Source organism: Cynocephalus volans, chromosome Y (assembly GCF_027409185.1).
Source record: "Cynocephalus volans isolate mCynVol1 chromosome Y, mCynVol1.pri, whole genome shotgun sequence".
NCBI lineage: Eukaryota > Metazoa > Chordata > Mammalia > Dermoptera > Cynocephalidae > Cynocephalus > Cynocephalus volans.
In genome coordinates, this window is record NC_084479.1 from 3,497,158 (window position 1) to 3,514,672 (window position 17,515).

The 17,515-nt window shown below is 31.9% G+C and overlaps 1 protein-coding gene across 6 annotated transcripts in view; it reads left to right on the forward strand.

The window, feature by feature from the left end:
• LOC134368928 (lysine-specific demethylase 6A-like) overlaps positions 1-17,515 on the forward strand; it is a 174,504-nt gene that overhangs the window by 115,938 nt on the left and 41,051 nt on the right. For all 6 annotated transcript variants that reach the window (XM_063085172.1, XM_063085167.1, XM_063085168.1 and 3 more), the window contains 4 exons: positions 6,358-7,139; positions 12,618-12,747; positions 14,146-14,251; positions 14,769-14,974. In XM_063085172.1, coding sequence (XP_062941242.1) covers positions 6,358-7,139; positions 12,618-12,747; positions 14,146-14,251; positions 14,769-14,974 — 1,224 coding nt within the window. The remainder of the gene's footprint in view (positions 1-6,357; positions 7,140-12,617; positions 12,748-14,145; positions 14,252-14,768; positions 14,975-17,515) is intronic.

A 17,515-nucleotide genomic window follows, 5' to 3' on the forward strand; every position in this document is an offset into this window, starting at 1 on the left:
GGGTTAAGAGTGTTACAAGAATTATAGGAAGCAATGAGCCTTGTGGCTGGAGTGCAACAAGCATATTTAAGGAAAAGCAGGAGGGCCAGCATGGCTGAGTAGTGTGTGCCAGGAGTAAATAGATAGTTCGAAGAATTCTAAGTACTGAGGGGATAGCTAGATCAAGTTTAGTTTTATGCATCTTTTTAAAAAATATTGGATTTTACTTTTGACTAGGAAAACTATGGGAGGGTTTCAAATGAATGAAGAGGATGATCGAATTTAGTTTTCTTTCTTTAATAGTTTATTGAAGAATAGTTTTACATACAATTAAATTCACCCATTTAAAGTTTATAATTTAATATTTTTGTAAATGTATGCTGTTGTGTTTTTACTACCATAATCACGTTTTACTTCCATAACTCCAGAAAGTTTCTTTGTGACCACTTCTACCCTCAGTCCTGTGCAACCACAAATCTGCTTTCAGTCTTTAATACAACTGGAATTATTGGTAAGAAGTTTTTTGTATTTGGCTTCTTTTACTTACTATATGTTTTTGAGGTTCAGGCTTAGTGTTTTATTGAATTTATCATTAATTTATTTTTTTTCTTTTTTCTTTTTTCCTTTAAAAAAAAAAAAAAGATCGGTAAGGGGATCTCAACCCTTGACTTGGTGTTATCAGCACCACACTCTCCTGAGTGAGCAATGAGCCGGCCCTATTTATTCTTTTTTTAATTGCTAAGAAGTATTCCAGGGTATGGATGTATTCTTCCTTTTTTTTTTTTTTTTTTAAGTCCATTTACTAAAGAATATTTGGCTTATTTTCTAGTTGTGATTATTATCAGTATTGTAAGTAGTATACTTCTGTGAACATTCTTATAAAAGTTTTTGTTGATACTTGTTTTTCTGTATCTAGAAATGAATATCTTATAATGAAATTGCTGTGTTATGTGGTAAACGTTTTAACTTATAAGAAATTTTCAAGTTCTTACCCAAAGTAGTTGAGCCATTTTACATTCCCACAAGCAGAGTATGGCATATGTTCCATATCCTTGCCAGCACCTGATATTGATAGTCTCTAACTCTAGCCATAGACATATAGTGTTGTCTTAACTAAAATTTCATTTGTATTTCCTAGTAACTAATGATTTCTATAACCTTCCTTGCCATTTTTATATCTGGACTTATTTTGAGGATGTAAAAGGTCTTTTATATCCTGGATATTGTGCTTTTCTAGACATGTATTTTGCAAGTGTTTTCTCATGTTTTCTGGGTTGTCTTTTCACGTTATTTTGAAGTAAAAATATTTAATCTGCTGAAAGTCTTTTATCAGTTTTTTATTTCTTATGAATTGTGTTTTTGGTATCACTTATAAGAAATCTTTGCCAAAGCTAAAATTACAAAGATTTTCTAATATATTATGAAATTTTTATGGTACTATCTTATACATTTAGTTCAGTGAGTTATTTTGAGTTAATTTATGTATTTTGTGTGGTGATATTCATTTTCCATGCAGTTGGATATCGAGTTATTTCAGCATCATTTCCAGAAGGCTTCTATTATTCCCACCTTGGTGTCTTTGTCAAAAATTAATTTATAATATATTTGTGGATATATTTTTATTTAGTCCATTCATTCATTCATTCATTCATTTATGACTTTCTGCCTGTTGTGGATGTATTTATAAACTCTAATCTTACTGTTTTATATGGGTTTTCTTAAGCTAATCATACAATGTTGATCACTATAACTTTACAGTAAGTTTCGAAATTAGGTAATGTAACTAATTTCTGCATTTTTTAAACATAGGTCTGTTCTATGTCTTGGTTCCTCTTTAATTTCTCTGAGACATGTTTGAAACAGTGTTTTGCCAAGTAAAACACTGTGTTTATTTCATAAATCCTACAATTCTTTTGTTAAATGTTTCCATTGTACTTTATTCTTTAAATGGAATTATTTTCTTAATTTAGTTTCAGATTGTTCTTTGGCATAATATAGAAATACAATTGATTTTTGTAGTTTAGTTGTGTAAAGTGAGACCTTACTAAAACTAGTTATTTGTAATATTTCTCCATATTTTATAACATTATATGCAGGGTTGCGGATTTCATGAATAAAGACTTCTTTTCAAAACTTTATCTCCTTAAACTTCTTATTTTATTACCTAATTTAGAAGGTCTCAGCACAGTGTTGAATAAAGTGCTGACAGTAGTATTTGCCGGGAAATTATTCAAAGTATGATGTTAGCTGTAAGCTTTTTGGTAAATGTACTTTATCGGGTTGAGGATGTTTTCTTCTTTTACTAGTTATGGAGAGTTGGTCTTAGATTTTGTCAAGTACTTTTTCTGCATTTGTCCATATAATTACATGTTATTTTTCTCTCTTCTAATAGTATGGTATTACATTGGTTGATTTTTGCATATTAAACCTACTTGTTTTCTGGGATAAACCCTCATTGGTCATCATGCAAAGTCCTTCTTATGTACTGCTGAGTTTAATATGCTAATATGTTCTTATGGATCCTTGCTTCTATGTTCAGGAGAGATATTGTTCTGCACAGTGTCTTTTATAGTCTTCAGTATTAGAGTATTAGCAGTCTCCTGAAATGAATTGGTTGTGTTCTGTCTTCATATTTAATCTTAGAGACGTTTGTAGGATTAGCATAATTTGTTTCTGAAATGTTTTTATAAGGTCTCTGGCAATGTCATCTTTTTTGTTTTGCTCTGGTGTATTTTTCTTTTCTATTTCTTTTATAATTCTTTTATTAATCTTTCCAGAGACCAACATTAGTATTTTTTTTTTGTTTTAGTAAATTTTTTTCTGCTTGGTTTTGTTTTCTATTGCACTGATTTTTCTTCTGATCTGTACTATTTCTGCCCTTGTACTCATTCTTGGTTTATAGTTTTCTTCCTACCATCTTAAGATGGTAGAGTACTTTGTGACCTTTCTTTGACAGTATATTTCTTTGAGATTTGTTTTTTTCCCTGCTAGCTGTGGTCTGTCATGGGTGATATTCTGTGTGAATTTGAAAGGAATATGTTTTCCTTTGATGTTGAGTAAAGTGCTCTATACAGGACTGTTAGGTTAAGTTAGTTGATCGTGTTGCTAAACTCTTTTATATTCTTGTTTACTTTTTGACTACCTCTTTGATCAAAGATTGAGAGTAGGCTATTGGAATCTTCAACTATTACTGTTGAATTATATATTTTTTCTTTCATTATCTGTCAGGATTTGCTTTATATGCTTTGGAGTCTTATTTGGTGCACATTTGTAGTTTTTGAAAAATCTACCGGACGTAGTGACTTTTTCATTGTGAAATTTTTCTCTGTACTTTTTTTTTTTTTTTAATTCAATATGTTCTTTGATATGAATATCACCTTTCCAACTGTGGTGTGGTTACTGTTTGCATGACATGTTATTTGTTATCCCTCTACTTATAATATTTTTATATATTTGAAAGTGGAGGGTTTCTTTTGCACAAAGCCTATAGTTGGAATCTTGGTGTTTTTTTCCCAATCTGACCATCTGTCTTTTGGGGAATACTCAGTCTTTGTATTTAATATAATAAGATGATTGGATTTCCATTGCTGCTTTGCTGTTTGTTGCTGTCAATTTCAAGTCTTTGTTTGTTTGTTCTTTATTTATTACCTTTTTTTGTGTTAAACAACTATTTTTGGTATACCTACTTAAATTCTTCTGGTAAAACTTTTTACTCTTTGCTATATTATTATCTTACGTATTACTTAACATGTATAGTAAATCCAGCAATACTGTCATAGTTGCTTTAAACATTCTGTATGTTGTACACAATATTTCACATTTGCAACATTTTAAATATTACCAGTACTGTTCATTTCTTCATGTGGATGTAAGGTACTATCTGATGTTGCCTTTCTTTATCTAAATGATTTTGTATTGGTGTTCACCTATGCTGACTGGTGCTTTTGGGGACTGTCTTTATTTACTTCATCTTTGTTTTTGAAGTACAGTTTCATTTGACATAGAATTCTTATTTGACATTTTTGAATATGTCATTCCACTCGTATCTGGCTTTCAGTTTTTTTGAAGTCTCTTATTGTTCATGTCACTTTTCTTTATAATGTGATGATTTTTTTGGCTTCTTTTGGATTTTCTCTTTAACTAAGTACCACCATTATGATGAAGCAGGTGTAATTCTCTTTGTCTTTATCCTATTTAGGGTTTGCTGAACTTCTTGGATCTGTAACTTAGTTTTTCATCAGTTTGTGAAGTATTAGGCCTTGATTTCTTCAAATATGTTTTTGGCGACTTTTTCTTTGCATGTTCAGCAAGTTTTGATTTGATATTCGGCATTTTTTTTTTTTTTTTTTTTTTGTCTTTTTGTGACCGGCCGCACCGCGCTCAGCCAGTGAGCGCACCGGCCATCCGAACCCGAGGCGGGAGCACTGCTGCGCTCCCAGCGCCGCACCCTCCCGAGTGCGCCACGGGGTTGGCCCTCGGCATTTTAAATATTACATTGTAGCTACTGATTTTTGTTTCATTTTTTCTCAACTATTTTTTACACCCTGTTTTTGGTAACTCGATTTGCTCATTTTGAGGAATCTCCTCTGAAAGTGTGTGCAGCTGCTGTATTTTGTTTTTATTCTTAGTTTTAATTTTTAGCCTGATTCCCTAGAATTGTGCCCTTTGTATATAACTGTAGTTCAGTAATCATCTAATTGTTAATATCAACTTTGTGTCTATAACGTGGAAGCCTTCTGTCATTTGCTTGTTGAGCTTTGAGTGGGTCGAGGAACACATTCAAAGTTACAGCAGTTCTCAAGTACACCCTTTGCTTTCACTGAACCATGGACTGCCTCTAAAAGAATTTATAGCTGAAAGCACTTTGATCTGCAGGTACAGAAATAATAAAATTATTTATTTTTCACTTGTCTGGTTATTTTCTAACTGATTAATCTGTGGAGGAATTATGATGATGTTGAATGAATGTTTGGTTTTACTACCCGCATCCATTTTTTGAATGATATTTTGATTGTTGGTTAGATTACAATGTTCATTATATTTATTTTATGAACAGTTTTTATATAACAAAAATTTAATCTAAATTACTAATATGGTTGTTCTTTTACTTAATTATTTAAAACCAAATTGCATCATTTTGTACTATAATTTGTGTCATTTTTAATGTATCCAATTTTGAAGTGGATAAACATAGTATTTATTAGCTCAAGGTCTTTTGAATAGCCATTGCTGATAAATTTTATGTGAACACAAAAAGCTTTTAACTTTGCTACTTAAATAAATTAACAGTTGAGAAAGTAGTAATTCTACAGTGTTCTCTGCAGTTCTGAGGTTCTGCTAAATAGTGATGTTGAAAGTTAAGAATATGTTAATATCTAATTATAATAATATTTCAAACCTCAGAGAAGTTAATAGTTTTATGTCCTATAGTTTGGTTTGGAAACTATTAAATTGTCTTAGGATTTCTTATCACTTTAATCACTGTTGCTGAAAAATTAGTTTGTTAATTATTTTATCAGTAAAGTAAAATGGGAATTTTCTCCTTAGAGTAGTTTGTGACACCAGGGACAAACTTAGGTAAAAATTATTTAATCTTAATTCATTGTATATTTTCATTCCAGGAAATAGCTTTCTCTTTGCCCAAAACTTTTATTAACTGTGGTAAATTGCCCTCTTAAGATGCTTTAACAGTTTCAGTATATTCTCTTAAATGTGTGAATTTGGGCAAGTCATTGGGTGGGGACATTGCCCTTGGAAAGTCTTTCCCAGCCTGGGGAGTGGGAAGGTGGAAATCCAAAAAAGCTATTCCTAAAAATATTCTCATAGACATAATAATTTTTTCTTTGATAGCGTATAGCTGCTAGGTATGCATTGCAGGTTTACTGGTAATTTTAAAGTGTAAGAAATACACTTTGTATATTAAACTTAGAACAAATAGTAGACCACATAATAAGTGCCACAATTTATTTTGTTTGTATTCATGGCTTTAATTGATAATGATCATATGTATGTTTTCCACTCTAAATTTAGAGATAGTTTTCTTAAAATGAAACTATATATGTCAGAATTGAACAGTTTAAAATTCTCAGTCATATGTGAAGAAAATTTTTTGACACACTGATAAGTGTAATTAAATCAAGTAGGCAAGATAGATTATTTTCTCTAAAAATACTAACCATTTTAAAAGTTTAATGGGGAACTTTTTTTTAATAATTTTAGGATTTGGGCTAAATTTTGTTACACATTTAGTTGTTTATTTTTGGTGGCTTTGCTTTCATTTAACATTTTAATCCTTAATAATGTTGTCTCTTTATGTGCATTTGAGTTTAAATAATACTAGATTTAAACAAGTTTTCTCTTTTTCTCTCTTTCTTTTAGGGGCTTCATAAAGGTCAGAGTTCACTTTTGGCAGGATCTAAAGATGACCATCCTTTATTATCCAGTGGGTCTACCCAGTGTCTCCAGGCAGCTAGCACTGGTATTCAGAATCAAAATAGACATCATCACACTCTGCCTACTAACTCAGTACCACAGGGGAATGCTCTCAATCACTTCTCTTCTCATACTGCTACCTCAGGTGGACAACAAAACATTACCTTTACCAAAGAGAGCAAGCCTTCAAGAAATAGATCCTTGGTGCCTGAAACAAGCAGGCATGCTGAAGACACATCTATTGGCTGCGCTGGTGTCAAGGGACTTACCAATTATGTCCATCAAGTGCCAGCAGATGCTGTTTCCAGATCTAACCATGGAGATTCTGTGTCACCAAATGTATTGATTTCAGACAATCCTCAGCTCTCTGCCTTGTTGATTGGAAAAGCCAATGACAGCATGGGTACTGGAACCTGTGATAAAGTCAGTAATATTTCCCCGGCTGTGCATGTAAAGACTGATCATTCTGTGGCCTCTTCACCCTCCTCAGCCATTTCCACAGCAACATCTTCTCCAAAATCCACTGAGCAGACAAGCACACACAGTGTTATCAGCCTTAACAGTCCTCATAGTGGCTTTCACATAATTAATGGAGACATGCTTGAGAATTCACAGAACTCTATAAAAGTAGACCTGCGTCTAGTTAGACACAAATCTAGTCCTCAGATCATACCATCGATGTCTGTGTCCATTTACCCCAGCTCAACAGAAGTTCTGAAGGCTTACAGGTTAGTGTGAGAAAGTTGATTATAATGTGAAAATGGATGTCTGTTGGCTAGGTCAGAAAACTCAAATATGATTTTGATCTTTTAAGAAATGGAGAGTGAGCAAAAGATAATAGTCATCTAAAATAACAGTTTCATAAGGAGATTTGTTATGTTTGCAAGTGTGGTTACACCTTGTCAGTGTATCAAATGTGAAAGGCATTTTTCTATAAACTGCTAGTATCTAAAAGCTAATGTCTTCATAAGTCACTGACCTTTATAGGTTTTTAGGGTTATCAATTTCTGTGTGGTTGACCTTATTCTGGGTGGGGATTGATATGAGAATGAATGGTCAGAGTTATTGAATGTTAGAGTGGGAATGGACCTCACTAATTATTAAGGCTATTCTTTGCTTACATTTGAGAAGACATTTTGTCAGACTCTAGAAGAGGTTATGAACTAGGTTGGAGAGATGAAGGAAATGCAGGGAAAATTGAGAGATGTGACAGACTGCTAGCCAGTTAAGTGATTTTAACAAGAATGGGTTTATTTAATACACTTAATATCCTTCCCATAAAAAGGATCAAAGAATGAGGAACATTTTCTTTTATATTGCGATGGCATATAGATTTTCCCAAGGATCCTAATGAATCTTTTTTTTAAAAAGTGTTATTGAGATGTAATTCATATATGATACAATTTACTTATTTAATGTGTAGAATTCTGTGGTTTTTAGTACATCACCAGATGTTTGCAACAGTCACCACAGTCAATTTTACAACATTTGTATTACCTTAAAGCAAACCTGACATATGGTTTAAACACTATGAAATTTAATCTTAATTAAGAAATTATCTTAATTTCTCACAATCAGAAGTGAAACATTAAAATTTAAATTAAAGTTCAAATGCCAAAGGCAAACAGGAATTACTACAGTAATACTTTTGTATATGCTAGTACAGAAAATTTGAAATTTGAACAATAAATACTGGTTTTGTTAGATTTTTAAATGTCTCTCTGGATTTACATCAAAATAAGTACCAGAAATTAATACCATATGTGGAGACAATCTAAAGATTATTTTTAGTTTACCTTGACCATTTTATTTAGTACAGGCATACCTCACAGGTATTATGGGTTGGTTCCAGACCACTTCAATAAAACAAATACTACAATTGAGAAGTTGCCAATTTTTGGTTTCCTGGTGCATTTAAAAGTTATGTTTACACAATACTATAGTTTATTAAGTGTGCAGTAGTATCATGGCTAAAAACAATATACATACATTAACTTAAAATACTGTATTGCTAAAAAATGCTAAAGATCATGTGAGTTTTCTGTAAATCATACTCTTTGTTGGTGGAGGATCTTACTGCTACGTTGGTGGCTGCTGAGGGATCAAGGTTTTGCTGAAGGTTGGGGTGGCTGTGGCAATTTCTTAAAATAAGACAACAGTGAATTTCTTAAAATAAGACAACAGTGAATATACATGTTGCTACATGTATTGACTCTTACTTTCACAAAAAATTTCTCATGTGATACTATTGATAGCATTTTATCCACATTAGAATTTCTTTCTGAATTGGAATCAGTCCTCTCAAACTCTGCCACTGCTATATTAACTAAGTTTGTATAATATTTGAAATACTTTATTGTCAGAAAGTGTTGACAGCGTCTCCATGAAGAGTAGATTCCTCACAAGAAACCACTTACTTTGCTCATCCACAAGAAGCAGCTCTTCATCCGTGAAAGTTTTTTCATGACATTGCAGCAATTCAGTCATGTCCTTACGCTCCACTTCTGATTCTAGTTCTCTAGCTGTTTCTATCACATCTGCTGTTACTTCCACCACTGAAGTCTTGAACCTTTCAAAGTCAAGCAAGAGGGATGGAATTAACTTCTTGCAAACTCCTGTTAATCTGATATTTTAAACATGAATCACAAATGTTCTTAATGGTATCTACAATGTTGAATCATTTCCAGAAGGTTTTCAATTTGCTTTGCCCAGATCCATCTGTGGTAGCAGTAGACTTAAAAAACGTATTTCTTAAATAATGACTCAAAGTCAAAATTACTTCTTGATCCCTGGGCTGCAGAATGGATGTTGTGGTAACAGGCATGAAAGCAATCTTAATTTCCTTTGAATCTCCATCAGGGCTCTTGGGTGACAAGATGCATTGTCAGTGAGCAATAATATTTTGAAAGGAATTTTTTTCTCTGTAGAATAGTCTCAACAGTGGGCTTAAAATATGCGCTAACTGTGCCATAAACAGATGTGCTGTCATCCAGGCTTTGTTGTTCCATTTGTGGAGCACAGACAGAGTAGAGCTGGCATAATTCTTAAGGGCCATAGGATTTTTAGAATGGTAAGTGGACTTTGGCTTCAGTTTAAAGTCACCAGGTGTTTAAGTCCCTAACAGGAAGTCACCCTGTCCTTTGAAGCTTTGAAGCCAGGCATTAATTTTTCCTTTCCAGATATGAAAGTCTAGTCTTTACCTAGATGGCATCTTCTTCCAATAGAAGGCTGTTGTGTCTACATTGAAAATCTGTTGTTGGGCCGGCCCATGGCTCATTTGGGAGAGTGGTGCTGATAACACCAAGGCCACAGGTTTGGATCCCTATATAGGGATGGCCGGTTAACTTACTTGGGAGAGTGTGGTGCTGACAACACCAAGTCAAGGGTTAAGATATCCTTACCAGTCATTTAAAAAAAAAACCCAAGAACTGTTGTTTAGTGTAGCCACCTTCATCAATTGTCTTAGCCAGATCTTTGTCAACACTTGCTTCAGCTTCTACATCAGCAGTTGCTGCTTCACTTTCCACCTTTATGTATAGAGATGGCTACTTTCTTTAAAGTTCATAAACCAATCTCTGCTAGCTTCAGACTTTGCTTCTGCAGCTTCCTCATCTCTCTCCGCCTTCATCAAATTACAGAGAGTTAAGGTGTTGCTCTGGGTTAGGCTTTGGCTTAAGGAACTTTTCTGGCTGGTTCAGTCTTGCATCCAGATCCCTAATCCTTTCTGCATGTCAGAAATAAGGCTGTTTTGCTTTCCTGTCATTTGTGTGTACATTGGAGTAGCACTTTTAATTAGCTTCAAGACTTTCCTTTGTAGTCCAGCTTGGCTAAATGTTTGGTGCATGGCTATCAAAATGCCTTCCTTACTAAGCTTACTCATGTCTAGCTTTTGATTTAAAGTGAGAGATGTGTGACTTTTCCTGAACACTTAGAGGCCATTGCAGGGTTATTAATTGGCTGAATTTTAATACTGTTGTTGTGTCACAGGGAATAAGAAGGCATGAGGAGAGGGAGAGAGATAGGGGTAGGAGAGAACACACACATTTATTGAGTAACTTTGCCATTGTGTTTGGGTGCAGCTCGTGGCGCCCCAAAACCATTACAAAAGTAACATAAACATTCACTGATCACCATAACAGCTATAAAATAAGGAAAAGATTTGAAATGTTGCAAGAATTACCAAAATGTGACAGATATGTTGTGAGTGCATGCTGGAAAAATAGTGCCGATAAGACTTGAGCGATGCAGGGTTGCCACAAACCTTCAATCTGTAAATAATGCAGTATGTGCAAAGTGCAGAAAAGTGAAGTGTGATAAAATGAGGTATGCATGTACAGTAAGAATTCTTTCCTGATGATACTAATACTGGGAGATTTTACATTTTTCTTCTCTATTGCTATTTCTAAAAGTTTTTTGACTCTCAGGCACTTAGATTATTTCATTACCAGGCACATGAGTCAGCCATTAAATGTGTATTAACTAATGGACTTGGCAGATGAATAGCAAAATGGGATAGCAGTCCTGGAGTAATGATAAGAATTATTTTTGTGTGTAAAAATTATAATTAAATAATCTTTTCATTTCAAGGATGTTAAATAAGATTAACTTTTGGTGCCATAATACATTAGCATTAAAAAACATTTTCTAATACAATTAAATACTTGTCCCATATGTTATCTTAAAATATTAATTATTAACTATTTTATCCCTTTCCCAATAGAAAGTTTTATATAATCAAACTGAATCATATTTTTGTTTAAAACATAGTGATAGGTGTGTGTGTGTATATACACATATTCTGCATTGAAAGCAGTCCTTATTATGCAGAGATGATTCAGTCTTTTATTGTACTAGCCTAAAGAAGATACTTGAATTTTTTCTTTAGCCAGGTATTTTCTACTTATTAAAAACAAAACTTCTGTGGAGTTTATGAGTTAGGTTAAATTCTGTATTTAAGTTTAGAACTTAAAATATATCATATCTAACTCTAAACTTATGAGTCATCATACTTTGTAGAGAAATACTGAAGCCTAGATAATTCATTTAGAATTTAATAGGTAGTTAGATGTAAAATTTTAGCTTAATAGATGTTTGCAGATTTTTTGAATTTAAAAAATAGGAATATCATTTAAACCTAATTGTAGTTATTATAGTTAAAAAAAGGTTGTTCACCCCAGGACTACTTAATATTACATCTCAAAAGTGTCTATATGTTGCATTTCAGTAGTCCAACAAAAAGGACTAAAAATTTTTTTCTATTTAGGGAAATAAAAGAAAGGCAATACAAGAAACATTTTTTGTTCAACTTGTATGCACGTTATTCTGTAGTTTGAGGCAAAAAACATAATTTTTTCCTGAAGTAAATGTATTGCTGATTTTTTTTTTACTCTCCAAAATAGAATCAGAGTCTTTTCTGAAATTTTAATGTTTTTAGGAATCCTTTGTTTTGATATTTTAATACATTGATTAGTTTTGAATTTTAATGATTAGGTGAAAACATGAAAGGTTTTACATTAGTTTTCAAATTTTTTTATGAATTTATTTAAATGTTAAGGATTTAGAAATATTAAAAATATTTTTATACAAAAGGAATTCGTTTGAGTAATTTTACCACATTTTAAGAACTGAGATTGCTTAATAGTTGTTCACATTACTTCAAAAAAAGGTTTAAAGTTTCATAAATTGGAAACTTGCTGAATATTAGTCAGATAATTTGCACAGAAATAAGTTTTGAGAAGGTAAAGCTAATGGACTTTTGGCATTTGAAAATTGTTACAAAGAATTCTGGGAATAGTGATGAAGATGTGATGTGGTGGAAAAAGACTTACTATGATGTTATTATTGATATCCTAACCTTTTTTGGTCAAATATTTGAATATACAGTGGAAAAAAATTAAGGGTGGGACATGTTTGGGAGAACATTGGAATTCTTATTTATTTGTGTGGTGAGAAAGTGAATTGGAAAATTTTGAGCAATAAGAAGAGTTTTGCCAATAATTTAGGTAATGTGTATATTGTACATTTTGTTTAGTTTCTCTTAAATGATATAAGAACGCAAAGTAAATATCAGCTTTAATTAATAGCTGTTCACAGTTTTTATTGAATGGATCTGAATGTCCTTTAATGATTGTATTTTTGTAATACCTTTTTTTGGTTCTATTTTCAAAATAAATGTTTAACTGATTTTTTTTTTTTAAACACAAAAGAAATCTAGGGAAAAATGGATTGTCTAGTAGACACATTTTATTGGATAAATGTCCGCCTCCAAGACCACCAACTTCACCATACCCACCCTTGCCAAAGGACAAGTTGAATCCACCCACGCCTAGTATTTATGTGAGTTTCCGTTGACTAACTAGAAATAAATCAAGTGTCTGAACTAACTTCAAGTTGTCTGTCTATAGAAGATAGATGTATTTTTAAATCAATGCAGAGGCCCTTGAGGGAATATTAAATTTACTCTTACAGGTTGGATATTTCAGAAAACATGTTTGTATTCCAGAGGATGACAAATGAGTGCTATTAGTTTAACTGTTGCCTACCACCTCTTGTAAATAAAGTTTTATTGGAACGCAGCATGCTTATTTATTTACATAGTTTCCTTTATTATACAACATAGGCAGAGTTAAGTAAGTGCAAAAGAGGCTAAGTAGTCCCTAAAGCAAAAAATATTTATTACCTGGCATTTGGCAGAAAATCTTGTTGTATCTTCAAAAAGATTTTCTGAAAAAAAATTTTTGAATGTCTTCTCAAAACTTGAGTGAGATTATATGACTGCAAAACTTACTTTTTCTCTGTCAGCTTTTAGTAAATATGGTTCTAAATCTACATTCTGCTATTTGCTATGTATAAACCTTAAAATTAATCCCTTTTTATGCTTCCGTAGTAAAAGGATTTTTTTTTCATTTTGAAAAAAAATGGTTCAGAATGTAAAAGTGAAGAATGAATGTTATTAAAATTTTAAAATTTTAATTTGAAGTTCAGTGCTGTTTTTACTTTTCAGCAATGTAGACATTTGATGTATGTAGTTGACATGAATTAAATCAAAGTAAATTTTTTCTCCAGAAGTTTTTATACCATTCATCCCTTCCATCTACCCACCAGGGCATAAATGAGAAAATTCTAGCCTAAAATGTGAAGTATTTAAAATGATCTTTTCTTCACCACATGTTAAATTAATGCTTTACCCAATTAAGATTTACTTATACCTTTGACAGGAGGGTCTTGGGATAGAGATGAAAATAAATCTTTGAAATGAAACTTTGAGGGACTAAAAACAAATTGAGATTGATGTGGGAGTGCTCTTTCTGATCCTTCTTGAATTTTGTTAATGGTTTTTAAAATATTTTATTTTCAGTTTTAAGTTTCACTTCTCCCACCTCTTACATTCAAGAAGTAATGGATGCACACTTGAAAAGTACATTTGGAAAATACTTTTGAATAGCTAAAATATTTAAATGTGATTTTACGTATCTTACTGTGATGTAAGAGATAGGTAACATTGTCTTCAAAGGAATCAATTTTAAAATTTAAAAGAGAAATCTATATAGCTATTAACTTCATAATATCCTGAAAAGACTAATGATAAATAATGTAATATGTAGCAGTACAATATTAATGGTTTGGAAGCACTATATATTTTAAACTGCCAGACTGATGAAACAATAATATGAATTTGTAGTATAATATTTAGTCATTTTTGTTTTGATCTAACAAAATATTTTAATTTTACAGTTGGAAAATAAGCGTGATGCTTTCTTTCCTCCATTGCATCAATTTTGTACAAATCCCAGAAACCCCGTTACAGTAATACGTGGCCTTGCTGGAGCTCTTAAGTTAGGTAAGCTTAAAAAAAAGTCAAACATTTCTTTTACTAAAACTTTTAGAACACTGGCAGAAACTAATTTTTCATGTTATGAGTTTTATTTTAATGTTCTGTCTCTCTATTTCTCCCCTGTACACTTGCATGAGTGCACACATACATACCTTTAACACATGATTGGTTTTTGGCAACTTTTATGGTAGACCTTTCCTTTAGTCTTAAATTTGGTGTCATTATGCAACATGAACATGAGTGATTTAGAATTCATAGTAGAAGTTTTGAGTATGGAAAGTTTTGAGAAGGTAAAATTAGATTCTACTTAATAAATGCCAGAGCGCCCTTATTACATTATTGTCACGATAATTAGATCCAGGGCTTCAAAGGACTGCTATACAAATCTGATTATCACATGGCTGTGAGCCACCATAAAAACAACTGGCGAAACTCAGTAAAAAAAAAATTGTTCTTAAGTACTTTAAAATTTTAATTATATTGAATACAATTTTATTTATTAACAACACATTTTTTTGTGAAGATCTTGGACTTTTCTCTACCAAAACGTTGGTAGAAGCTAACAATGAACATATGGTAGAAGTGAGGACACAGTTATTGCAACCAGCAGATGAAAACTGGGATCCTACTGGAACAAAGAAAATTTGGCGTTGTGAAAGTAATAGATCTCATACTACAATTGCTAAATATGCACAGTACCAGGCCTCCTCCTTTCAGGAATCATTGAGAGTAAGTTTTTCTTTTTTTTTGTTTTTTCTTGCAGTTTTAATAGTGAACATTACTCTTATAAACCATCTGTTTAGCTTATACTGTCATATGTTTTATAGGTGTTTTGTGATTTACAAGTTATTAAACTTTTAAGCAAATTACAGTTAATAAAGCATTTTTAATAGAGAAAGAAAATTACTATTTCATGTATACCTTGTTTTTGGAATTTTTTTTTAGAATGATAAACTAAATCTATTTATAGTTGCAGAATAATACCTAATATGAAGGAAATTATGTGGGTAGTTTATGTATTCACTTAACCATTTCACTTTATTTGAAAGATACTTCTATAGAAGCTTTTGTGGTCTTCCTGTATTAACTATTTCTCTAAAGAATACTGCAGGAGAAACAGAAACTTACATAAATGTCTCAATATATGTAAAGCTGAAAAACAAATAAAATCTTAAACCAGATGATGGTTACTAAAAGACCTAATAGTAATGAATCAGAGGTGTAATTCCCTAGCACTTGTTAAAATAAGAACTTTTGAATTTTTCCAAAAAATAAATTAAATATATATAACTATGTGACCACTAAATGTATTCCTTAAATATTTGGTTTGAATTAAGTTTGTTATTTACAGAGCACCTTTAATATAAATTACAAATTTGACCTGCAGTATAATATTTCAGATGAAAAGAATGTAGAAGTCTTACTTGTAAAGCTATTCTTATTTTTCATAAATTCTTATTTTTTAAAACTCCATCAAAGTTCTATAGCTGAAACATAATTTGAGATTGAAAGTTTTAAATTTGTAATTCTTCATTGATCTCCAGAAAGTATTTAAAATTCTGACCTCAGTTCTCATTTCTAATTAAATTGATATAAGTTGAATCTAATACTGATGTGAAAACAGTATATTTATAGAATTTGTATTTAAGGTAAATGAAAAGTTTATTATTTAACAATTTTTGAATACACTTCAGTGGCATATGTACATTGACTCTGTTGTGCAGACAACACCAGTTATCCATTTCTGGCACTTTTTCATCATTCATCCCACTCTGAAAAACTGATCCCATTGAACAGTAACTCATCAGTACTGTCTTCCCCCAGCACCTGGTTAATCCCTATTTTACTTTCTTTCTCAATAAATGTGACAGTTCTGGTTTACTCATAAAAGTGGGATTATCTATTATTTGTCCTTTTTTGTTTGGCTTATGCCTGCTATGTTCATCCATATTTGTAGCATTAGTTTTCCCCAGCACTATTTGTTGTCTGTATTTACCACATTTGTTTATCCATTCATGTTACTGGTAGACATTTGAGTTATTTGCACATTTGGCTATGTTGAATAATGCTGCTCTGGAAACTGGTGTAATGTATATGTTCTTTTCCACACTTTTAATACTTTTGTGTCTACACCAGAAGTGGTATTGTGGATAATATGATAATTATAATGCTTAACTTTTTCAGGACCACCAAACTGTTTTTCACTGTGGCTGTACCATTTTACATCTTCCTAGCAAAGCAGAAGGGTTCTAATTTCTCCCTCCTCACCAACACTTTTTGCTTTCTGTTTTTTAGTAGTAGCTATCCTAATAGGTATGAAGTATTATCTTATGGCTTTGATTTACAATTCTCTAGTGATAAGGGGTTGAGCATCTTTTCAAGTGCTTATTGGCCATTAGTATATCTTTTTTGGGGAAACATCTATACAAATCCTTTTGTAGATGTTTCATTTGGTTTATTTGTTATTTTGTTGTTGAGTTTAGAAGTTCTTTGTATATTCTGGATACTCAATCTATATTAGATATATGATTTGCAAGTATTTTTCCCCATTTTGTGGGTTGTCATTTTACTCTTAGTATTGCCCTTTGATACACAAATTTAAAATTTTTGGTGAAGTTAAATTTACTTATTTTTTCTTTTGTTGTCTGTGCTTTTGGTATTTAAGAAATCATTGCCAAGTACTACATCAAGAGAAGAAAAACAACTTTTCCCGATTTCTTCTTACAGTTTTATAGTTTCAGCTCTTACGTTTGGGTCTCTGTTCTATTTTGAGTTAATTTTTGTTATGTGGTTTAATATATGGGACCAACTTCATTCTTTTGCATGTGGGTAACCAGTTACCTCAACATTATTTATTGAAAAGATTGACCTTTCTCCTGTTGAATGATTGTGTCACCGTCATCAAAAATCTTTTGGCCATAAATGCAAGGATTTCTTTCTGAACTCCATATTCTATTTTATTGGTCTATGTCTGCCATGCCAGTAGCATACTATTTTGATTACTCTAGTTTTGTAGTAAACTTTTAAGTCAGGGAGTGTGAGACCTCCAACTTTATTCTTTCTTTAAGATTGTTTTCCTGTTAGTTTCTTATAAGATTCTATATGAGTTTTAAGATGGATTTTTTTGAATGTTGTTGGAATTTGGGTAAATATTACATTAAATCTGTAGATTGCTTGGGTAGTAGTGACATTTTAACAATATTTAGTTTTCCAAACCATATATCCTTGTCTTGTTCCCGATTTTTGAGGAAAAGCTTTCATTCTTTCTTG